General features: G+C 36.9%; 4 protein-coding genes and 1 pseudogene across 4 annotated transcripts; 2 read left to right on the top strand and 3 right to left on the bottom strand.

Moving 5' to 3' along the window:
* Positions 1-4,810: 4,810 nt before the first annotated feature.
* LOC126793922 (E3 ubiquitin-protein ligase RING1-like) lies at positions 4,811-5,287 on the bottom strand. Its single transcript, XM_050520552.1, has one exon. The coding sequence runs from the start codon at positions 5,285-5,287 to the stop codon at positions 4,811-4,813; it is 477 nt and encodes a 158-aa protein (XP_050376509.1).
* Positions 5,288-8,072: 2,785 nt separating this feature from the next.
* On the bottom strand, positions 8,073-10,292 carry LOC126794191 (protein WEAK CHLOROPLAST MOVEMENT UNDER BLUE LIGHT-like 3). The gene is made up of 2 exons (XM_050520850.1): positions 10,159-10,292; positions 8,073-9,844 (listed from the first exon to the last, which is right to left on the bottom strand). The coding sequence occupies exons 1-2, from the start codon at positions 10,261-10,263 to the stop codon at positions 8,141-8,143; spliced, it is 1,809 nt and encodes a 602-aa protein (XP_050376807.1). The 5' UTR covers positions 10,264-10,292; the 3' UTR covers positions 8,073-8,140.
* Positions 10,293-12,571: 2,279 nt separating this feature from the next.
* LOC126793919 (amino acid transporter AVT1I-like) lies at positions 12,572-14,149 on the top strand (annotated as a pseudogene).
* A 608-nt stretch (positions 14,150-14,757) lies between these two features.
* Positions 14,758-18,419, top strand: LOC126793917 (uncharacterized). The gene is given in 5 exon segments (XM_050520549.1): positions 14,758-14,769; positions 14,951-15,185; positions 15,582-15,627; positions 16,621-16,700; positions 18,187-18,419. Coding segments are annotated over 5 exon segments (531 nt in total). The 3' UTR covers positions 18,345-18,419.
* A 1,071-nt stretch (positions 18,420-19,490) lies between these two features.
* LOC126793913 (uncharacterized) lies at positions 19,491-20,121 on the bottom strand. Its single transcript, XM_050520543.1, is given in 3 exon segments — positions 19,491-19,585; positions 19,588-19,643; positions 19,645-20,121. Coding segments are annotated over 3 exon segments (561 nt in total). The 5' UTR covers positions 20,055-20,121.
* Positions 20,122-24,773: the final 4,652 nt, after the last annotated feature.

The raw sequence follows: 24,773 nt of genomic DNA, 5'->3' as shown, positions 1-24,773 counted from the left end.
AATAGATTGATTACAGGAATATGCTGAGGATAGTTCAAGTCGGTTTGGTCTGGGAGAGCCTTTTATTACCTTGAATCCTTGTTCTTCGTGTGGCTTATTGGGTGCTATTCAACTATCATGCTAAAACTTTTGGTTGAGTCCAGAAAAGCCCTAATATGGGAGAGACTTATGATCGACTTGGTTATAAGGTCTGGAGCAATATTCTTATCTTAGATTTAGTAGATCGAAGACATTGAATATTGATCTTTTGAACATACTTGTTCAATTTGACCGATAAGTTTAAATTTCGATCAATCAAAGCTCAAAGATTGAATTATATGTCAAATGAAGAAAATAATAGAAAGAGATAGAGTGAGGACGAGGTAATAGAGAAAAGGAGGAGGAACAATAACTTTCACCAATAATTTATGTTTATCGTTTTTATCTGAGTTGAAAAAGTCAAATAGAAATAAGAAAAATGAGGAGATATATTTAGTCATTTTAGAGGTGTAAATAGAATCCCTAAAAAATCTAATTCGGCAGCTATTGAAAAGTTGGACTAAGAATGTGAATAAACCAATCTTGATTTCTTCGGAAAATTCTCAGCTTGATGGCAAGTCAATCTTGGCACGGGGTCTTTGTTTCTCGATAGGTAACGAGATCCGTACCATATAAAACTGTGATTTAGGTACCTCAATACCTAACGACTTCTAAGAAATGGACATTCACTATCAATGATGGGGGGGGGGCACACCGATCTGGTTCTTAATAGTGATCGGGACATCTAGTTTTACTCACTATGTGATCATGTCACACTTTTCTACACGTACATGAAAGCCGGGACTTGGGAAAACTCTAATTCTATATATATCCATATAAAGGTGGTTTTCGACCTTCTGGTTAGTCAGCAATGGCTGTTTTCAAACTTTTCCGGCCATTTAATCAGAAGCGTTCTTATATATACTAAATTTTACTGCTGCTTATGCTATTAATTATCCGTGATTTAGAATGTACTAACGTTAACTAAATGTCTTTATATACGTGTAAATGTACGTTGATATGTGAAGTGTTTGATTTAGTTGCTTCGAAGATGAGATGTATAAGTAATCAAAGAGGTGAAAACGCAAACTAGCTGACACTTATACCGGCTGTCTGGCTTCTATAGTATTAGAAAAGGATAAAATTGTATGAATCGGCCATCTTTGCTCCTTGTTTTCCACCTTCAAACAGTGTGTTCAATATTTCTATTGCACCTATTGCCAAATGTGAATCGCAAACAATGTTTATGATCGAGGGACAATGGTTCATTTGTTCTTTTTTTCTTTCTGCAGAAATCTCTTGTTTATGAGGAACAATGTTTCTCGGCAACCAAACAGAGTAAAGAGTCCAGAAACTTATATGATATATTATAAGATAATTAAGTATATATTGCATACTTCATATACAAAACAAGCACAAAAGTCCTCAGCATACCACACAGAAAACCGTAAAAAATGACTAAGAGGTTCTATCAAGTACGTATACATCATTGCCTACATACATACATGAATGTATATTAAATTATTAATCATGTAATAATACCGTTGGAATGAAAATAACTGGTCAAAGAAACATGTTTGTTTGGTTTTTCTCACGGGTTTGATCAATTTCCAACCCAAGATATAATGCGATCTGCTGGAGGCTAGTGAGGGTTTTCGTTTTTCCAAGACAATGTGACGACTCGTGTGGCCGTGTGGGTCATATGATTCGTAGTACCATGCATGTATAAATGTATAATATGTATACATTTAAAAGGGTCGGCCGCCGGGCAACGGTCGTGACTCGTGATCTTGAACTTGGGTTCACGACAAAGTTAACAGGCCGGGAATAATCCGTTTTCATCAAATATATACATCTGCATGTTTAGGGGTCATCATTTGGCCCATGAACCATACCCACCCTAAAACCCACTCTACCGGATAGACAAAAGTCCGTCCCGACCCTCGTTTAGAGCAGACATGCCCAATCTTTTATCAAATAAGATAAGACTAGAGTTTAGAAATTGAAACCCAGTCTTATCATTCGGCCCGACCCTATTGAGCTCATTATGGCCAAATCTGTCCGTTTTGGCTCTAATGACAATTTACTTTATCTATTTTTAAATATGTTTTTTTCTGTTTTATATACAATATACCTTATTTTTATTTGCAATTGATTTTGTAAACTTTATGTCTTATATTTCCATTTGTTGTGAAAAACAAAAATGGTTTTGAGTGATTTGAAACAATGTATTCATATATAATCACTTAGATTTAAAGTTATAGATGCTTTAAGTTAAATCTAAAACATATATATATTTATAATATGATTATATACTTGTAAAAAGAGGCAATGTTTTTATTTTTTTCTGACAAAAGAATGCAATGTTTGGCCCGTTTTGGCTCTATTTAGCCATATTTGGAGGACCGGCCGCCTAACCCATCCTCTTAGCCTTAAATAAATTGGCTTTTAGGGCAGGTAAATGTTTGAAAATCATAGCCTTAGCTTGACCCTAAGTTATGTTGACTTAGTCAAGACCCGACCCTATCCTAAACCTTAAAAATTATGGTAGGGCTAGCCCTAACCCATGATAAGGCCTATGTATGTTCATACTACGTGGGGGTATATATATATATATTCATACACTTCTGAAAAAATAGTCATAGAAAATCAAAGTAGAGGAGGACGACTCTGTTTTATCATCAACCATCTTGTGATCATTTTCTCTTCTCTTGTTGAGAGAGAGAGAGAGAGAGAGCTATGATATTCTTGTATGTGTATTATCTCAAATCAGTGAGCTTGCCCTCTTACCAAAATATTTATATGATGATCTGGTCTGGAATTTTGATGCATAGCCATCCTATTCACTTACAAATACTCTTCTCTATCTTTTTTTTTTCTTCTTTTGAGAAGACATAAACAATTTACAAATACTAGCTTGATCGGAACCTAATTGGCAACTAGCTATAGCTACTTGGTGGTTATTTAATAGTAATGCATGCACTATTAAAGAATCTTAGGAAAATATGAGAATGTCAAAGTTTGATCTCTTGTTTTCATTTAGTTGCTAGCTAGCTCAATCCTGCAGGTATATAATATATATTCTTTACAACAATGAATTTTAGTAGCTGATCGATAGCTACTTAGCTGGATTTGAATGTACTCTAGTTCTTCGTCAAATAAGATCCTCATGTATAGTACGTAATGAACGAAAATGAACTTTAAACATTTTAATGTTAATTTCCACAAACACTTCAACAGAAAAACTCTACATAGTCTACCGTCTACTACAACCCAGGAGATTAAGATATATCTTCATATTCATGATTAATAATATGGCTTAAAGCCAATAAATTGAATCATATCTTAGACTATTCAAGATAAGTTTGAGCTGTATATATATCCAGGTGCGTAGAGATGGTTTGGTCAATTTCTGAAAGCCAAGTTACGATAGCTAACTCAGAAATTAAGTAGGCTAATGAAGATAAGACTATATATGGTCTTAAGTGTAATTAACCAGTTGATCGAGTTCCCATTTCGGTACGTCGTAGTTCTCTAATCATCCCGAAACATATTTGTTTAAGATCCGTGAATCATGACGACATAGAAGATAAGACCACCACGAACATATGCAATTGGACTTGCATGTCTATCCATGTCTATTGATTTAATTAATTAGTCATACTCAGAGACCTTCATTGTCCTAAACATGCAGCAGGGGGTAATATGTGATTTTTCCTGTCAAAACTTATATACAAATAAATTTGTACCTTGTAAAAAAAATCAATTTATAATGGTGGGTATACTATGGTAGGATGATTAATCTATTAATCTGTACTCACAGTACATGCCGTTTCCTAATCCACCCGTGTGCAGAGAAGTTTGGATTTGCAATCTTCAAAAATGATGTTTCATTTCATACAGTACTTGAGAAGTTGAGATCAACGGGTCCATGTTTCATGCTGTTCCTCTCAAGATAGATCGTATCAATTAGTTGCCTGGGTTCTTATGTCATCGATCTCTTATTATATTGGAGCCCCAACCTTTTTCACGTGAATCAAAATAGCTTTGCTGCTCCATTTACATTCTTAATCAAATATCAAATATATCGATCGATAATTAAGATGTTTAATGGAGCCTATTACAAGCATTTTCAGATTCGAAGGCCAAAGGTGCAGCAAGCCCTGTGGCTATTCTATTAATTACAAGCTCTTGGAGTACGGATTGTTTGTTCCTCCTACCTAGCTACTCGTGCAGCAAAAATATGCACATTAGTCAACTCGAGTAATAGATATCAACTACAAAACATGATTGAGCAAAAAAACAAAAACTACAAAACATGGTTAATTAGATTGTTTAGTACCAATATAGTATGGATAGTACCTATATCATCGGTTCCAGGAACTTGACTTCTATAGACGTGTTTATCAGATTAGGAGTCATAGACGATCGACCTGCAATACTGAGCAAATAATTAAGATCAGAAGACTACTGCAGTAGACTTCACAGTTGAACAAGCTCTCATGGGAATAAATGAACAGAAGATATAACTAGAGTACTAGACGACCAATCCTTCTTCCGTCTGCAATCTGCACAATATAACTCTTTGCCGTTAGTTAAATTGGCGGGGTTGAGATAGGCAGGAGTTGAACCCCAAAAGACAAAATAGAGAGTTCGCAATAAGAACATATATGCATGTTACAACTTACATATTTCAGAAACCCTTCATTGTTATTCAATCATAGGAAGCGTTAATCAATATGTCCTAAATAGTTCAATCAACTAAATTAAAGATGATGTTTAGTTTGATGTTTCACCAAGTGGCATGGGGAAGCGGCATCAGGCATCGATGATTGATCTCCAACCAGGGAACAACACAGTGTCGGTGATATAAATGTAAGCAAGGCAAGCGAGTAGCTTCATTTCCGGCTTCAAAGTCCTCCATACAAACAGCACATAAGCCGGCATGTCTCGCAGCTTCCACACTCTCGAGTCTCACTTTCTCCAACTTTTCTATTGCAGATTTACTTGCGGGTTTGGTCGTGGCCTCATATGTTTCCATGGATTCGAACAAACTCCTATAAAGTTCATCCTCAATTGGCTCAATACCATCACCGTCTGTTTCCATGTCTCCATAGCCTACTATTTCCATCTCAAGCCATTCGTCGAGCTCAAAATAGTCATCATTAATCACAGTATCATGATCAGCTGATGAGCTAATAGAAGGATATTGAGGCAGCTCAAGATCATGATACTGATGATCACCCGCCTCAATATCCCTATTGTTCATCATCTAGACCTCCTTAAATAGGATGGTCATTGTCTATGTCTGTGGCTATGAGCTCAGTAAGATCCAATAATATATCGAAAGGCTCTCCAGATTCAATCTCCGATTCATCATTACCGGGCTCAGCGTTTAAATCAATACCTCTTGTTGTAACCCTATCATCATCTGATCGAAGCTATGTGAGCCATCTTTCTCGTCATCCGGGACAAGATTTAGATCTATGGATGCTACATAACATTTTATGATCACACGAAAATAACCAGTGTTTGTGGTGCCGTCCATGATCCCGAGGACAAGAGGCCCAAGAAGGAAAGACATGTTTGCAACAAAATTTTGCTGCACCTGCCTTGGAACCTGGATCTCTCCAAGAATCCTATAGACCTCAGCAAACTGCATATCCTGATTGCTGTCGAAGATAAGGAGGACAATTTCAATTGAGAGATCAATAAAGACTTCCCAGTTCGTATTGCTCTGCTGGGTAGGAACCCACTCTACGTGATAGTCGGGGTAGTGGTCGTGAACAGGAAATAAATCCCGGCTCTCTGTCTCCTAATCAATTTGGTGAACTGCCATAAAGGAACTGTACGTACGTGTTTATATAATTGATCTATCCTTGTTCTAGTTGGAAAGGGATTTGACCAAGAAGCTTTTGAATTCACGCGCGTTTAATTCCCGCTGAAATCCCTTTTCCTTGCTTCTTAGGGAGAGTTTTATATGATGCACGGAAACTTCCCGGAGGTCCGGTTCCCGCTTTGGAATCGGAAACGAAAGCACCCGGAAGCGTAGTGGAAGTGCGTCGTAGAAGTGCGAGGGTAACTGGATTTTTATAGTTTTTTTTCTTCTCTTTTCAGGCTGTAATATAAATCTTTCTTAAAATCTCCATATTTTAAGAATTCGATAATTCATAAAGATAAATCAAAATTTAGAATTGAATGAAAACCCATCAAACATACAGTTGAAGTCTCGTTCAAGCAGGTTGAATGAAATTTTAGGATTTGTTTGATGTTTTAGTTTTGTGTGAGACAACAAGAACATAGAAGATTATAGATGAGTTTGATTTGGAGTAAGATACTTATTGACACTAGATGAGTGAAAAATCAGTGTTGTAGATTTTAGGATGAAGCCCAAAGAGAGAGAGTGCAAAGTCATTCAGCTTTGAGTTGCGCCGCTCATTGCAAAATGTAGATACATATGTTTTTGATTCCACATACTTGGTCAGTATGATTGGAGAGATCGCTAAGTGTATGATGGATTGACTGAGAGGTGATGCGCATCATTTGTGGTTAGTTACAATATTTGTATTTTGTTAGTTATTGAAGTGTTTGTGTTGTTTATTCTAGACCATAACAAAATGTTTATCGAGCTCTTTTTCTATCATATTATTTTTCTATAATGTTAGTAATTAATTTGTTGTTTATATAATATATTTTTAGATATAAATATATATTATTTTATTATGATGCTTCCAAAACGTACCCGCTTTCATAAAAATTCAAAAAAATCTATTCCGCATTTCCTAACGCTTCACTTCCACGTACCCGCACTCAATTCCATGTAGTTTAGCTTGTATATCATATCTGGTTTCAGTTCGTGATATCCTTTTGATTGATTTCAACTTCATAATCATAGCGTGTTCGTGTCAATGAATAATATATTTTCCACAGGAAAATGATCATTTAGAAAATTACCATATTATAAAAAAAAGAAACCTTTCTTTTAAGATCAAGATTTTTTTAGGAGAATGAATTAACTTCATTGACATCAAGCCTTCCACGACCACAATGATCAAATATAAGAGATGACAAACCATCTCTCATACAAGGTAACCTAAACAAACAAATAAATGCGTAAAAATGCGCTTATTATCCAAACCGAAGTTTGAAAACGTCTTGAACGAAACCGGAAAACACTAAAGCATAGTAACTCACCCGAGTCTAATCTAACAACTTTTGACACTAATACATCGAGCCCATGACATCAATTTGTGTACTCTCATGTTAGTATAATCGAAAAAAAATGTAAGAATGAGGGTCTTCTTAACAAAACTAGAATACTAAATACGGACAATAGAACCTCACAACTCTAGTTTTCACAAAACAACTATGACTGCGGGAGGCTTAAATCATGCTTGTGAAATAGAGTGAAGCAAAGGAATGAGCCAACCAAATGGACAAACACCCAACTGACTAGCCCGCACCCTAATCAATCACCTAGGACCAGTCGTATGGCCTAGTAGAGAGGTTCTCCACCAACCTTCATCGCCGCCGGTCGACTTCTGGGGGTCTGACACGCCCTTCCACTATAGGACGACGCCGTAGCCTACAAACCAAACAAGGTAAATCAAAAACCAACGTTCTCCGACCGAACGTTAGGCTAGCCTCCGCACCTCCGCTATGGCCTTGCTATTCCAGAAAATCAGGTCACCAATCTCAGCACCACCCAAGGTAGGAGGAGTAAGAATTTGACTAGATGTACTCCCGACGAGACGTGTGTCACTGCCCTCCCTGCGAACACCCAGAATCCGATCTCAGAAGTACGATATGAGATTTCACCACCTCCCTAGCCGGAAGTCAGAACCGCGAGCGAGCCCCTACCGGAGGAGGAGCACCGCTGCCCTAACAGCCCACGAGCGTCGCCCTGCCGAAGCAAGCGTGCCGCCGCCTCCACAAAACCCTAGGAGGGCTTTGGCTTTTGCTCCGAGAAGGACGGAGCGATTCCAATTAAGGTCAACATGATACAATAAGTAAGAAAAAAAACTCATGATACAATAAACATTTACGATTAGCAATTAAAATCAAGAAGCAACAGTAATATATTCCATTCACATGAACACACTAGCTGGCCTATATTGTACAGCTAGAATTTCAAGTTAAGCACCTGACTTAGTGGGGGATTTTCCTTTTGTATTTCATCGTATTCAGGAAGGCTAAATTCTTTAGGAGCATGATATCCATATTCTCTTGGAGCTGTTACCTCCCTAAGTGCATTAAGAGCAGCCTTTCTCTTTTGCCTGTGCTCTCTCCATCGCCTTATCTGGTCCTCGAGTCCAGCTTTAGCTGTCTCTGCAAGATCAGCTCTCGTAACTGCTTGTTCTGCTCTGTTCCTGAACTGCGCTACTTTCGCTGAAGCAGCCTCCAATTCCTTCTTCAACCTTTCCAACTCAGACTTATCTTCCTCTTCCATGACACTCAAGCTTGACTGTCTTCTATGACTAAGTTCCTTCTCCAATGACAAAGGAATTTGATCAGCCTTCTCGGCCTTCTCAATCAAGCATTCATATTCCTTCAACGAAATTGTTATGAGATGTCCATCATCCTTTTGTTTTCTTTCTTCTTGATCTTCTTCAACCTTGAGTTCGTCAATTTCAAAAGCTTCAGCATCTTGAAATTGTTCTTCAACTTCTTCTTCTACACCATCTGCTCCTTGTTTTAACATTCTGTTCTCCTTCTTGTCATTTTCGGCTTCTATTGCTAGTTGCTGAATTGCAAGATACATCCCCGATTTCCTGTTCTCCTTTCTCGCTTCAGTTGCCTCTGCTGCTGCAACTTTTGACCTTCGTCTATGCAGCTCTGATTCTAGCATTGCTATCTCAACTAGTGCATTGCTTTCCCTCTGTTTGATCTCACCGATCTCACTTCTTGCCTCCTGTAACTCGCCGGTTAGATGTTCAACATCAAGCTTCAAGCGACTAGTTACTTCATTAGCATTCATAAACTCTTTGTTAAAATTATTCAATTCTATTTCAAGTGGGAAAACTTCCTGATCCGAGTTCTTTCTTTCCTTCCCTTCCAACTCTTCTTGTACTAGTTTCAGACTACTAATAGCATCAGAAGCAGCCTTCCCGGACAAAATAAGTTGTTCATTTACCCTGTTGATCTCATATTCAAGCATTTCAATGTACACAGATTTGGAAAAGAGCTGATTCTCCAACTTCTGAAAAGCTAGTGTTTGTGTTCTCGCATCATCTAGATGCTCCTGTGCTTTAAGATCAGCTTGTCTAGCTAACTCGATCTCGGCATCTTTCTCTGATAACATGGTCCACTTCTCATTCTCGGCTTCAATGGCAGTATCTTTTAACATGAATATTGTGTCATTGAGACCTGCGACATGTCTCACAAGCTCTTCCATCCTCTCTTTCTCCATGTTGAAAGAAGTCTCCATCAGTTTCACTTGTGTTAGGGCCTTGAGCTCTGAGTCTCTAGCACGCGCGAGGTCAGTTTCCACGCTAAACAGCTCCGCTTGTGTGGCCTTCAACTCACTCGAAACATGCATAAGCTGCTCGCGTAGCTTGGCAGTTTCCAAAAGCTGATCTGCCATCTCCTTCACCTTGGACTCGAGTTCATCTACATGAGTGCTGACCTCTTTACATTCTCGTAAGTATTCATCTCTCTCAATTTGAATGCTTTGAAGCAGAGTGGAAAGCTCATCTGCTGTGTACTGATGGTGTTGCAGCTTAAGGAGAGCTTGCATGTATGTAGCATCCTTTGCTTCCAATTGCACCTTGTAGTTGGCCAAATTTTTTAGTATACCTTCAATTTCTCTCTCTTTCTCACTCTCCTTCTACCAATAAAAAGAAAATCGAACAGAAGAGTACAAATCAGACAACATAGGACTGATCAAGACTCTAAACTATAAATTCAGTTTAATTTTATCAAGACTCAATGCGTATTTTCAAACAACGACAAAGCAGAAGTACTGAAACATAGATGCTCCTGTGCTTTCAGATCATTTACATAGGAAATTTACCACAGTTATTACAGTAACTCACACTTAGGAACGAAGAAATTAAACACCAATACAACATTAAGCTACACATTACTAGACCACTAGTTAGTAGGGCACTAATACAAAGAAGCAAAGTTCAGAGATCTTACATCGGTGGTGCCGGTAGGGCCAGGTTTCCGGTGATCAGCTTTGTCTTCAAACAAGGACAAAGCAGCCTGGACTGATTCGATTGGTTTGGTATCAATCTCCCCCATATTTCCCACTCAACTAAACACCCTACAAGAAAATGGTACACTATTCTGCTAGCAGAAGACCAACTATATATTGCTACCTCAAAACCCATTTATGAAGGATTCAGGGTGACCGAAACCAAGTGAGCCAGAGTGGATTGTGAAAGTGAGATGTGAAGAAAGCAATGAAGTGCAGAGCAATCATAGAGTGAAGCATTGTTTTTTATGTCTTGGATTTCGGATTGAAGCACACGAAGCCGGCCGGAGCCCCTCTGTGTTTGATCCACCTCTCCCTTGTGATCACCAAAACGGCAAAAACCACCAACCTCAAATTTTTGCCTTATTTCTTTGTAATTTTTTGCTTTCACCCATATGCTCTTCTTGATTTTCTGCAACGTAACTACCTCATCCATACGTATACTCTTATAGTTTGTAGTTGGGCCAGCTTATTTTGGGCCTCTGGAAGAATGGGCTTCCAAAAAGTAATTCTAATTCCCTTCTGTTTTACTTGAATGAGAGTTTACTTGCGGTCCCTAAGTTTCCTTAGAGCATCTCAAGTGGAACATTCAAATTCCACCGTGGAGCTTCAACTGAAAGAAAAGACAGTTTTCCTCTTCTCCAATCCATCCTTCAAATCCATGGTGGAAGACAGATTGGGCTTCATACTGTCATTTTTGACAGTGGCCAAGCTTGCTGTCTTTTCTTTTTATATTGTTTCTCCTTCTCTTTCACTCTCTCCGCCTCTCGTACCCGGACCAAACCAAACCTTCTGGGTTCCTGTAAACTCTCTCTTTCATCGATTTGATGAAGAAGATGAAATGGAGTGTTGTTATGAAACCGTCTTCACATGTAGTCTCTTTGATCAATTTGGGTCTTTGAAATTTCTGGGTTGCATCATATTGTGTACAGTGAATAATGGGTAATTGATTTAGGATATAGATGATGAATGAGAAAATGAAAAGGAAGAGAATGGGTAGAATCGATGTGGGTACTAAAGAATTAATCTTTTGAGAGTTATATATGGAGTGAGTTTGAATCAAAGAGAGAGTTGCAGGGAGTTGGAGAGGAATTTCTTTAGGAGAGAAAGAGGAAGGCGGGAGAAGGAATGGAGGAAGAAGAGATAGGGTCAGATTTTTTATTTTTTATAGAAGGATCAGAATCAATATAATAGTATAGATATTTGACATATGAGCCGGAGGAAAATTTGAAGGAAAATGTTAAATGCCATCTCAGGGGTCAAAATTCAAATTTGATAAAAATTTGACAACCCTTACTGGAGTTGCTCTTACAAGTTCCTTTTTATCATTTCATTGTTCATTGTTTCTAAAACAAGGTTATTTTTTTCGTTTTTAGTATTAATATTTCTTAAAGACTTTCTTAATTTATTACACATACCAAGTTCTAGATATAAACATTCAAATAATGAAAATCTCATTAATTGATGAAGATAAATTTGCAAATTGATGGAAACAAATTTGTCGTCTACCCCTATCATACTCATTATCCTAAATAAATGCTAAGTGTCTTTTATAATACTATAGTTGTAAATTTGTTGAGAAAAATGACACTTGACATTTACTTAGAGTGGTGGGCATGGGATGGTCATGTGATGGACATGATAGGGGTGAGTGACAAATTTGTTTTCCAAACTGATTTCTCTTGATGGTAGTTATATTGCTATAAATTTTGAGTGGTTGTCAATACTCAATAATGATACAGAAAGAAACAAATTTGTCGCCCACCTCTACCGTGCCTACTCCATGCTCACCTTACAATAAAATGACAAGTGTATTTTATAATAACCATACTTATAAATTTGTTGAAAAAATGGTACTTCGCATTTTTTTGTGAGGTGGGCATGGAGTGGGCACAAAGTAGGCACGATAGAGGTGAGCGAAAAATTTGCTTCCGATACAGAAAATAAGGGAAGAGATTTAGAGATGAACAAATACGTTTATATAGGCGTAATTGTCTAATTCAATTCTATGTTTGACCTAATCTCAAGGGAGAGACTTTGAAAAGAAATTATAATCAACATAACTAACTCCTCCGTACACTAAGAACTATCTCCGAAAATCTTCAGGGGTTTTTATTTCGCTTCACTCTTCTCACTGTTCTCTCACACCAACACATTCACTTGCTTACCCTGGTATGTGTCTATAAGAGTTTATCTTTAATTTCTTCTTTTTTACATCAATGTATTCAAGATAATCCGGCTCTTCTAATATGAGAGAGTTGTAAAGTGAGAATTACTCAGATATATGTTGATTATTATGTTCTACTATCAGGATTCAGGAGAAAACAAAAGAAAGAAAAACAGACCTAGCTAGCCATGGCGGATCAGCTAATGGATCTTCCACGTACTAAAGGAGCTAGTTTTGCAAAGACTTGCTTCAATGGATTCAATGCCCTATCAGGTTCGCAATTGTTTGTTTCAATTTGATCAATTTTCGTTCTTGTTCCACTATTTATTCACATGATTGTTTAACCAGACATAGACTCTTTCGTTATTGTTTCTTTCAATTCAATTTTTGTTCAACTATTCATTCAAATCAGGTCTTAATCAGACCTAAACTCTTGTAATAGGAATCGGATTGCATACGACTCCTTATGCACTTTCACAATCTGGATGGTTAAGTCTTGGTCTTCTTTTGGTCATGGTTATTACAACTTGCCACACCGGATTGCTGCTCACCAAATGCATGAACACCAGCACATCAATAAAGACGTATTCCGACGTGGCTTTCCGGGCATTTGGGGGAAATGGCAGAATATTTGTATCCATTTTCCTATACCTTGAGGTTTACTTAGTCCCAGCGGGATTGTTGATAATGGAGGCTGATAATTTGGTTAATTTATTCCCACACCTCAGAGTCAATTTTGGTGGATTTCATGTGGCCGGAAAACCACTTTTCACAATGCTTGCGGGTTTGATAATAATACCTTCAATGTGGTTAAAGGATTTGAGATTGCTTTCCTACATCTCTTTATGTGGGATTTTTTCGACCATTGTAATCAATGGCGGCACTGTTTGGGTTGGTTTTGATGGAGTAGGGTTCTCCGGAGCAAGAGAAGAGATATTCGATTGGAAAGGACTTCCGACTGCTCTTAGTTTGTATGCATTTTGTTATGGAGCACATCCAGTCTTTCCAGTCCTGTACTCTTCAATGAAACAAACAAAAAAAATCACATCTTCATGGTATAGTAATTCACGTCAAAACCATTGTTTGATTAGTATATATAATAATAATTAAACTATCCTAACATGTGATTGAACTAATGTTTTAAAAAAAACAAATGTTTTTGTTTTCAGGTTCTGGTGATTACTTTTTTCGTATGCACTGTTAACTACATGCTGGTGGCCATTCTTGGTAATATGATGTATGGAGAGGACGTAAAGTCTCAAGTGATTCTGAACATGTCTCCAAGCAAACTCAGTTCAAAACTTGTCATATACACTAGTTTAGCTGCTCCTTTAGTGAAGTATGCACTGATAATCTCACCTATAGCAGATGCCATCGAGATGAATTTACCGAAGAAATTGCAGAGCAAGCCATTTTGGATACTCATAAGGAGCTTGTTGTTGGTTAGCACAGTTATAGTGGCTTTAGCTTTTCCTCGTTTTGAGTCTTTGACAGGACTTGTTGGCGCAATTCTTGGCGTAATGATTTCCATTTTGCTTCCATGCGTGTGCTACTTGAAGATATTCCGTCTATATCAGAAATTTGATGTGGAAGTCTTGATCATCGGAAGCATTATGGTTTTGGCTGTGGCTGTTGGTGTGATGGGTACATATGCGGCTGTTAAAAAAGTGAGTGTTGATGTTTCTTCTACCCGATTGTTCTGGACGAAGACCTATTGTATGATCACATATAACTTCTTCATATCTGCCTATTCTTTTACTTCGTAGTTATCATGTAATTCAGTGATTGTCCAACAGATGTTAACTTGAGAAAGCCTCTATAAAATAGACGTCAATATGCAATGCCCTACATGCCTTGATGGATAAAGAAACATTTGTTGTTTATCACTAACTTGATAGTGGAAGGATAACTGATAAAATATACATAAATATGTATTGATGTGTATCATGTTTTTTCTTATTTCCACTATTATGTAATTTTATTATGATCTCCACAATTCAGCTGAATTGAAGGATTTTGAAGTTGTGTACTAAACCGTAGTAGATAAATATATGACAATAAACTAGTTGGAACACAGGTAGTGGTAACAACAACAAACAAAAGTACAAAACTTAAGATAAATAAATCGTTTGTAAGTTTTGCACTATTAGCATAGCTTTGTGTCCATGTTTATATTGGACGTATGAGATCAAAGGCGGGGAGCGAATTTGCATCCTATTAAAATTTATTGCCCTTACACGTTGATAGATTAATCTTGCAAACTTTGTACAAGAAATTACTGCAAGGCAAATTTCCACTTCGATGAAGTTGTGTGCTGAAGTCAACATAATTAGTGTAACAAGTAACAGTAACAGTAACTCGTGTCTTGAGAACAATGGATTCTTCAGTTAGAACAACTTTCGAGGATTAGATTTCTAGCTTCTTTTTTTTATTGTGTGGAAAAATGAATTATTATTATTGTGAATATGTGATTTTCTGAAAATTTTTATGTTTTAACTATAAAATTTATATTTGTATATTAACCTGAGATGTAAAAAGGTATTTTTTAGAAGTACATAATTTAATAGTCATCGTCTTCATCTTCACCTCATCGCTCTCGCGGCGGCAGTAACAGCGAAGATAGGCCGTGATTCTTCAACACAAAAGCAAAGAGCAAGGGCTGGTCGAACGCCGCAATAGTGCCAGGTCGACACCCTTAGAGGTGGCGCAAAGACGGCGCCGGCAACGTTGTCTGTAAGCGCTTCTGCAATTGCCAGGGCTGCCTCTGCTTCGAGTATGATCACATCCTCCCCTACTCCAAGGGCCCCACCTTTTCTCTTTTTCTCAAGTTTAAATGTTTAATGCTTCAGTTCCTTTATTTACATTCATGATTGATCTGGGTTTTTGGAATTTGTCGATTTTAGTAAATATACTGATTGATTGAGCTCATTGTTGGATTGGGTCTCTGGGCTTTGCTTCTCAAGTAGTGTGGTCCTGTCCAAGATTGGGTCTTGTAGTTTTGGATTGCATTGTAGCATAGAGAATAGTGTCGGTTACTTTATTTGGCATTTTGGTTTTGCAAAAGCTTAGTAATAGAGGGAAATAAGGGTTCTAAAGCTGTTGTCTTTTTGTTTGTTTATCAGTTCACAATATATTCGAAAGAGAAGATTTAATTTTTCTTTTTGTTTGAGTTTGTTGAGATCTTGGATTGTAATGCATGTGGTGAATCTGTAGCCGAAAATTGCTAGATTCTTCAAACAAGAGTGTGTAGACACATGAAATTTAATGAAGTAAATTATCTTCATTAAATGATTAAATCGACTAAAAGCCCGAAAAAATTGCACACGTGACCCAAAAGTCAACAATGTTAGTGCAGATCCAAATAAAACTTGTGTCAGCACATAAATGGATGATCATAATCGAAGCTACGTGATTCCGACTTAAATCGGAAATTGAATGTCATTGACGATTCGAAATGGTAATCGGATATTTGATTAAATTAATAAATTTTTTAAAGTTATAATTAAATCAATTATTTGAATATGTTTAAATTTAGTTATGAAAATAACTAATTTTAAATTAATCATAAAATACATATTGATTTAATTATACTATTAAAGAAAATTATTATTTTAAGTGTCATTAAAATATTTTTTAAAAAGAAGCCTTGACACTATAAATACCCCTTTCAACATGAAGAGAATGAGACTGGAGAATAAGAGAGAAAATCACTTGAGCAAGATCACTCTCGAGAAATCCTGAAGTCTCCCAAGTCCACGAAGAATCATCAAGCTATCAAATCGCTCGTTCTTCGTCAAATCTAAATCCAAACCCAATTCCACGAAGAATCATCAAGCTACCAAATCGCTCGTTCTTCGTCAAATCCAAATCCAAACTCAAGTCCACGAAGAATCATCAAGCTACCAAATCGCTCGTTCTTCGTCAAATCCAAATCTAAACCCAAGTCCACGAAAATCATCAAGCTACCAAATCGTTCGTTCTTCTCGTCAAATCTAAATCCAAATTCAAGTCCACGAAGAATCATCAAGCTACCAAATCACTCGGTTTTCATCAAATTCAAATCCAAACTCAAATTCTCAAGATCAAGTGCATGTCACCCTTGAGCCAAGTTACATACGGAGATAGAATCAGAGGAGTTCACAAATATTGTAACCTCGTGCTTCATTATCAATAAATTACATTGTATTTGTACACGTGTCTGCACTCTCATTTGTTTTTTCAGATTTTCGTTCTACAGAGTGAACATATTCAAATCTAACAAAGAGGGGGTCGACGAGAATGAATTGAAAGGGTACTCTTGTGATGTCAAGTTTACAGGTATATGTGCTCCCTTGATTGCTTCTTTCTTTGGTATTAGTCTTGTGTTGGCATCTGTTGTTTTTCGCGAGGTGCATTACTAGTGTACTACTCTGTTTCAAGTTATTAGTGCCCTAAACTTGCAGTCCCAGAGAATAGAAAGGTGGTGGACTAGACTAATCTCAGGTGTTGTTGGTTGCCATTGTCCATGCTATAATCAACCCTTAGAATGTGCTTTTGTTAATCTAGTTGATCTTGCTTGCTTTATCGTCCCAACATCATTGCTCAATCCATGTGGTGAACTGCTTTTCTGCTTTGAATCCAAAACGGGAGTTTTGATGAACACTTGAAAGTCGTCAATCACTGCATGCTAGTGAACTTTTGATGTTGATCTGGTTGTAGGTAGGTCTTGGAAAAAAATATTCCAAACTTAAGACGCCTATCTGGTTGAGTTAAATCAGAATAGATAGTTTGGTGGGTTATCTTATGCGAATGCCTTCTCGCCTCTTTGGAAGCAAGTATGCAACTTTGTATTTAAAGCTACATTATTTTTTTAGACCATCTCTCACCATAAGCTAAAACCATCAATATACATTACCAACACCTCTCACCATAAGGTATCCCCCATTTTCTCAATTTTTTTTTTGCCTAATGTGAACAGTGGAATGCTATCTATGGCATTCCATTCCGTAAGGTAAATGAGTTATATTTTTTTTTATTTTTTCATTTTCTTCTCAATCTATCCTCATACTTTTTCTAATATTCCAATTATATCCATTTTAATTTTAATTACATATTAATTTTCTCCATAAATACCATGCTTATTTTTATTTTTTATAAATAACTATTATACCATCATGAACCTCGTAGTGAGCTCTTTCATATGAGTCAACTATTGAATATGGTCGAGTTAAATTATTTTAATGTATAATAATTACTTATGATTTATAAACGATAATTAACGGCCTCTTCAAAATCTTCTCGAGAATGACCTCCGAGCTCGGAAAAAGTATCATACACACTGATGCATAAAAGTAAAATAACTAAATAATACATAAATATTAAAAGAAGTTACTAATCACCGAATTTAGTACTCCTGAAGATCATCATCACCTCTTGATGTGATGAATATGTGTTTATATAGAATTTTCAAAAATGTCTGTTAACTAGCCGTTATAGATGTTGACAAAAAAAATATTAGCCGTTTTTTCAATCAGGCTTCAAATAATAGCCGTTGTCATTCAAAAGCCATATGTATACCTTACCATTTATACCTTATGGTGAGAGTTTAAAAACAAAAGGCAAAAAAGATGCTAAAAAATATGCTAAAGTGGTAAGCCATATATCACTTATACCTTACTAATTTTATCTTATGGTGTGAGATGCTAAAATGCTGATAGAACAATAATTGGTAAGCCATATATCACTTAATACATTAGGGTTACACAATTATTGTTCTATCAGCACTTAATAGAACTGGTGAGACATGCATCTCTTTAACTTGCAGATAAGGAGCTTGACATAATTGAAATGGCTTTTTATGGGGATGTGATCCGGCCAGGAAACCAGTGCCGATGCAGAACTGTAGCTGAGATGCTTGGTCAGGTCAAGTCAAAAGACAAAACTGCTGCTTGCAAGTTGCCGCATGGCAATGAGGCCCTATAGCAAATAAGACGTTCTGGATGGTAAGGTAAATAATTTTAGGCCTTGATATCCAGAAACTAAATATGGAACTATAAACATCAATAACATCAATTTTATGAATTTTTTTGTACAACGTAAAAGATACACCAGTCTCTTTTGTGAAGAATGGTACCAGAGAGGCCTTGAATTCAAATATATTTCGTCTATGGATGGATCAATCTGGGTAGTACTACTCATCACTATCATCACTGTTGTAGAATTGGCACAGAGATTGTTACACATTGCTTCCATCATATTCCCCAACTTGTCTCTGGTCTTCTACTTTCGCCAAATTGTTAACTTTAGCCACCATTTGTTTCTTAACTACAAGCAGCCCAGCAGTTGGAGACTTGGAAATGATTTTAGAATCTTCTGGACCATTCTGTTTCCCTCTGCTGCTCGAGCTATCAAAAATACTGGTTTTCGTCAATGCATCTGTTGGTTTGCTATGATCTTGATTAGGCTCTAATAAATCTTCATTATCATCTAAATCATGATCATGAATTCTTCGAACATAATCTTGAGTTATGGAATACGATCGATTTTACAAGTGCTTGTCCTCCTCCATGTTGGAGAAGAGAGATCCCACATCTAAGAAGTGACAAAGAAAATAAAGCTTATAAGTGAGTGGATAATAACCAATTGTACCGAAGCCTTTTGTGATTAAAACCCAACACCTGTGAAGTGGTTAAGTTGGGACAATATCGGTACAGTTGGTCCACGGGCCACGCTTGTCGTTGTTTAACATGGTATTAGAGCGGGTCCCTCTCCAGTCGCGCCTCCAATCTTTCGTGGGCCCGAGTTGGGTGCCACTTTGTCATGCAATCGGAAGATTTCCGATTGGATTACCACTAAGTGTCGTTGGTTACTGGACCTTAGTTTCTTTCATCCCAGTATGTGGGATGTTAATCTGTCACGTGCGGACCTAAAAATTAAGTTGCACGTGAGGGGGCGTGTTGGAGAGGAAAGATCTCACATCTAAGAAGTGACAAAGAAAATAAAGCTTATAAATGAGTGGATAATAACCAATTGTACCGAGGCCTTTTGTGATTAAAACCCAACACCTGTGAAGTGGTTAAGTTGGGACAATATCGGTACAGTTAGTCCATGGGCCACGCTTGTCGCTGTTTAACACTCCAGCCTTTTCTTATTGTGCGCAAGCGGATGTTGCAGAGCTTCGAACATCTCATCCACACTCACAGTTGCTTGCCTGGACGGCTGAACTTCATCTCATCCAAAGCAGCAAGGATATCCATCTCCCGTTTCAAATCCACTGTTCTTCTCCAAAGACTTCATAGCATCTCCCGTCTCTTCTGACTCCCTCTTCTGTTTCTCCTTATCCGCGTCCTCATCCTCATTAAGCCAAGGCTCAAAGTTTCAGATAGTCCCGGGCTCCATTACATAGTCTGAGTTTTGCGGGTCCGTCTTCATCGCAAGCTCCGCCGAGCACTCGGGGCACTTGAAGTAAAATCTAAAGATTTGAGTTCCCAAATACTTCTCGCCAACGACATCTTTACGCGAGTTGAACTTTCTGCCTTTGTAGATGTAGTTTCCGCAGGTGTTGCATCTAATGCTCATCGGAAGCATCATACTAACCTTAATTTGTTGGGTCTTCGGCCGCCGGGCTTGGGGCAGCTTGGACGGGTCGAAATCCGGCGGGTAGTACTTGTTGATAACCTTACGCTCTGCCATCTTTGCTACTCTTCAAACGCCAGAAAGGGAAGGAGTTTGATTGGATTGAGTAAAGGAGCCTCTAAAAGAATGTGTGATTCATTCGGGGTTAATCTACTATACATCAATGTATGTTATACATCCCACATCCGACGGTTCATAACGAATATTATTTTTTTGACCCCACTCACAAAACAATATTAATCGTCGGATGTGAAATGTATAGCATACATTATTGTATACTAGAATTTTTCATTCATTCATGGCAGTTTTATAGGGAATAGTACCATAGGTATAAGGAATCCTAGAGATAGGATGGGTAGGAATTCTATTGCAATACGAGATTGTTTTCTCTTATTCCTATTCCTATTCCTATCAGACTAATGCACAACAAAGTGTATTCATATATTAAACATTATAATTTCCATGTACATACCTGATTCCTACATGTAATTGGAACGTATTGATTTCGAATTTGAGGATGTGGAGAGTCATTTGAAAAACTAAAAGCATTAGACATAATATATATATCTGATCAACTATATACAATACAGCCGAATAGTTTACTATTGTGACCGAAACTTTTGCCACTTAGCTTGAACGTTGAAATGCATGTTTCAATGAACAAAAACTTCATCAAATGTTAACTTTGCTGATATCATTTTTTATTTGTAATTAGTTTCAATCTTGAGTTTCGCTTTTCTTGTTGGTGCTACAATTGAATTCTTCAATATTCAGCAGATCGGCCAGTACTGGAAGAGGGCGTGTGCTTCCTAGCTCACTCACTTAATGCGTTCCTCTGCAAGTCTGCAGTTCCAGGGGGCCAACGAAGCTGCCATGCTTTTCCATTATTGTTATTACTGACCAATTGGTCCTTCAGATTCAAGATGCAAATGTGTGTATGATCTCCTTTCCATCTAATAGTGACTTGGAATTGCATCCCAGACTAGATCGAGACCTAGAATGCTAGTCGGCTTTTCAGCTGCTTCAAATATTTGCCACTTCTTGTTTGACTTGATCGTCTGTGGGATTATGACAATGTAGACTAGGGTAATGCTCTTTGTTACTGCAAGAGTTGCTTAATAGTAGCCTTAAATCTCTGTCCTAACTCCCTTGAGTTAAGGAAGTGCGCCTCTGGACCGACCTTTTGGAAATCCCCATTTGCCAATTCCTTTTGGGCGATTTGACTAGGGCAATGCCCTGAAGATGTTCCAATCAGTGGCGGACCTAGGAATCTAACAATGGGTGGACTTGAATTTTATAACGAAAAAATTCGCGGCGGTGCTAAACAACTTTATTAATTGAAACAAAGAAAGATAGACCTAATCAGAGTAGGATGTAAGAGTTAATCCCTCATATGCAAAAAAAAAAATACAAGAGTTAATTAAACGGTTCGATAAATCTTTAATCTTCTACTAGATCATATTACACGCGCTGCTATATACACATAAATAAACTAATGAATAAGGTAATGTAGATATTATCTTATCTTAAGTCCTTTACTCCAATGTTTAAAATTAAAAATTTAATTAATTACATTTAAATTGGGCCTCAAAATTGAAAAAACTCAATAAGACGAACTACAAATGAGAAAGATAACGAGATTGAAGCAGAAAGAGAGTGATAAGTTCGTTAGTCTGTCATTGTTGTAGGCACTATCGTGATCAACTAGAAAGAGTGAGGGCTCTTTTTGTGGATAACATAAGATCATTAGTAACATTACTAATGTAAAAGCCCTATACTAATATATATATATATATATATAAAGATTTTTTTTTGCCCAAAATGTGGGTGGACTTGAGTCCACCATATCATGCACCTAGGTCCGCCCCTGGTTCCAATTATATTAGGGCTCAGAATGCTGAATATGCTTGTTGTCCAAGCTACCAGCAGCAAAAGGATCATAATCGGTAAGATGTATCATCTCTGTAAAATAACAGTGTTTCTTCCAACTTGGAAGTGAAGTTAACTTCAATCTGGGTTGACCAGTAACACTGATTCCTTGGAATCTGTAACGACTGGTGCCTTATTCTTAAAACCCAGTATGAATGCAATCGCTGTCTTGATGCGATAAAGTCTGTGATGGCCTAGACCAGCATATGGCCAACCTGCAATTAGGAATCTTGGTTGATTTAGTTTGATCACTGATTCTTCTCATTGCATTTGAATAATTCATTTTTCTCAATAACTAGCTTATTCCATTCTGGTGAATAGGACCACTGTTTTGTCACATGTAAGACTCAAAAACCAAACCAGGTCATGATCAGCAGCTAGCAATAGCAATTTGGGTGATAAAAAAGAATATTAATTTCAAGTTCAAGAGGAAAAAGGATTGATGGTGCATTGACCTAGCTACCTTGACCCATATGGAAAGCTCTCAATTCATTCTATTAGCAAGTGATGGCAATGGTTTAAATATCGTTTATCGGTATCGTATCGGTCGAGGGATAAAACGATATATCGGAAATATATCGGGGATATATCGATATATATCGGTTTCATCGGATTTGCTTATTTTCAATAAAATTTATATAATTATACTTCAATATGTATCAAATAAACTAAAAAAACGGTACTAAGTAAACTAAAGAAAATAAATAATTGATTTTGTGACAATTAAAGTACACGAACGACACCTAATAATAAAAATATGTATTTAAGAATGATTATTTAGGCTTTAAATTAATCATATATATTTAAAATATAATAAAAATTTAAAATATATATGAAAAAATGAAGAAAAAAATATAAGTTTTTCAAAAAAGAGAGGAAATAAATATTAAAAAAATTTAAAAAATTGAAAAATTTAAAAAATCAAAGTTTGACCGATATATTGGAGTTTGACCAATATTTGACCATTGACCGATATATTCAACCAATATGGGTGATATCGTATCGTTTTCTAAATATCACTGATATATCTGATATTTAGAACACGGACAAGTTGTAATCATAAGTTCATAACAATGATAATAACCCAATTACTTTGACCACCTGCATGGTCCTATAGTGGGAATTAATTAAGGATGACTAGTAATGTGGACAAGCACTACCAAATGCACAAAACCTAGCATTTTGGGGCATTCAATCATTCTTGTAGTGCTTTTCCAATTAGAATGTGCAAGAGTCTCAATTCTCAAATGTCAAAAGACAAAATGTGCACATCTCAAATGAGTTTGGAGTAGGACATGAAGCCTGTTAGGTATATGGATGGTAGCATGGTTGTTCTATGTTTTCACCTAAGGAGACATAGAAGTAAATTAAGTTAATCATAACATTGACTAAATGAGTGAGGCTTGGTGGACTCTTGTCTATTTCTATTTTCTAGTGACACAAATAGACCTAACCCCAACTACAGTTAATAAAGAAATTCAATTGGGTTTGAATTGCACAGTTATACATCATCAAACTATGTCACTTCCAAATTTATAAACTTGGACTCCTTTTGAAATTAGGTGCATGTTGGGTACCATATCAATGCATTGGTCAATCCAGAAAGTGCGCTATCTAATGGTGTCTGGTGGCACATTGTTAATGGTTTTCTATATATATAATCTATGCATAATCTATATCTTTATTTTCTTTACCATCATCTCATGCTATTGAGTAGCTTGTACAATGAGAGATATGATCTTGATTGGATCATGGGCAGCAGCAATCATAGATGAAACTCATGAAAGAGCACACTCACATGCCAACTTCTTAGAACAATCATGGATCATTTGGATTATCTTCATCTATGAATTAGAAGCTCAAAGCAGACATATATACTTAATTAAGAAGAGGTATTTACAAAACTAATAGATTCTATCTGTACTATAATATAATCACATAGTAAGTACTGTTTGGTGAAAACTGATGGCAAAGGTGGAGAAAAACAAAAAACCTACTGAGGCAGAGAATTGTCGGTACCAGCTTCTGCGTATCGTCTGCTACTACAGTTTACGGATCTGAAGTCCTAGTACATGTGTGATTAATTCCAGTGAGCAAGAAGATCATAACCCCAGCTAGAGCTGTCTGCCAATTAATCTATATATATATGGGGTGTACGTAGTTTAACCTCAGGGATTAGCCCCAAATACTTGACTGATCATATCTATCATTAATTTTACAGAACTGCGATGAGCTTAAGAAGTGTTCTATAGTGGTCGGATTTAGAAGTTGGAATTACCTGAACGGAAAATTCTGCCCGATCTGTTCTTTGAGTTCGAGTAGTTTCTCTGCTCATGAAAACCCTAGTCTTCAAGCTACTAGTTCACAGCTTTACATGTGTTTTCACTAGCTTTCTCAAACTTTATTAAAGAGCAGCAGTGTTTTTATACCTAACCACTTTAAACACACATATGTACTCATCAATGGAATTGGAATGGCCCCAGATCATCATACATATATAAATAACTGCAATTCTGCAAACCCCACGAAAAATTTATTTCCAGCGTCTAGAATTGGCAGGACTGATTCAAGATCGAAGAGGAGGTCAATGTCATAGTGTATGTCCACGGACAACTACATCACTTGGAGGCTCCTACCAAAACAAAGTCTATTTTGATGTAATAAATTAATTTCAACTTCACAGTACGTTAGTTATTATAGTAGGGTGGAGAGGGCAGCTCCAACAAATCAACTAGTCGATCGAGCTTTTGAGGAATTTGATGTCTCAACGTAAGTTGGTTATGGAGATGATTGTCACATTGTTTCTGGGACCATATATATGAAGTAATGTGGTGAAGGCCTCTGATG

This window comes from Argentina anserina, chromosome 5 (assembly GCF_933775445.1).
Source record: "Argentina anserina chromosome 5, drPotAnse1.1, whole genome shotgun sequence".
NCBI classification, from domain to species: Eukaryota; Viridiplantae; Streptophyta; class Magnoliopsida; order Rosales; family Rosaceae; genus Argentina; species Argentina anserina.
The sequence above is the reverse complement of the archived record's forward strand: the minus strand, read 5'-3'. Positions and strand labels throughout refer to the sequence as shown.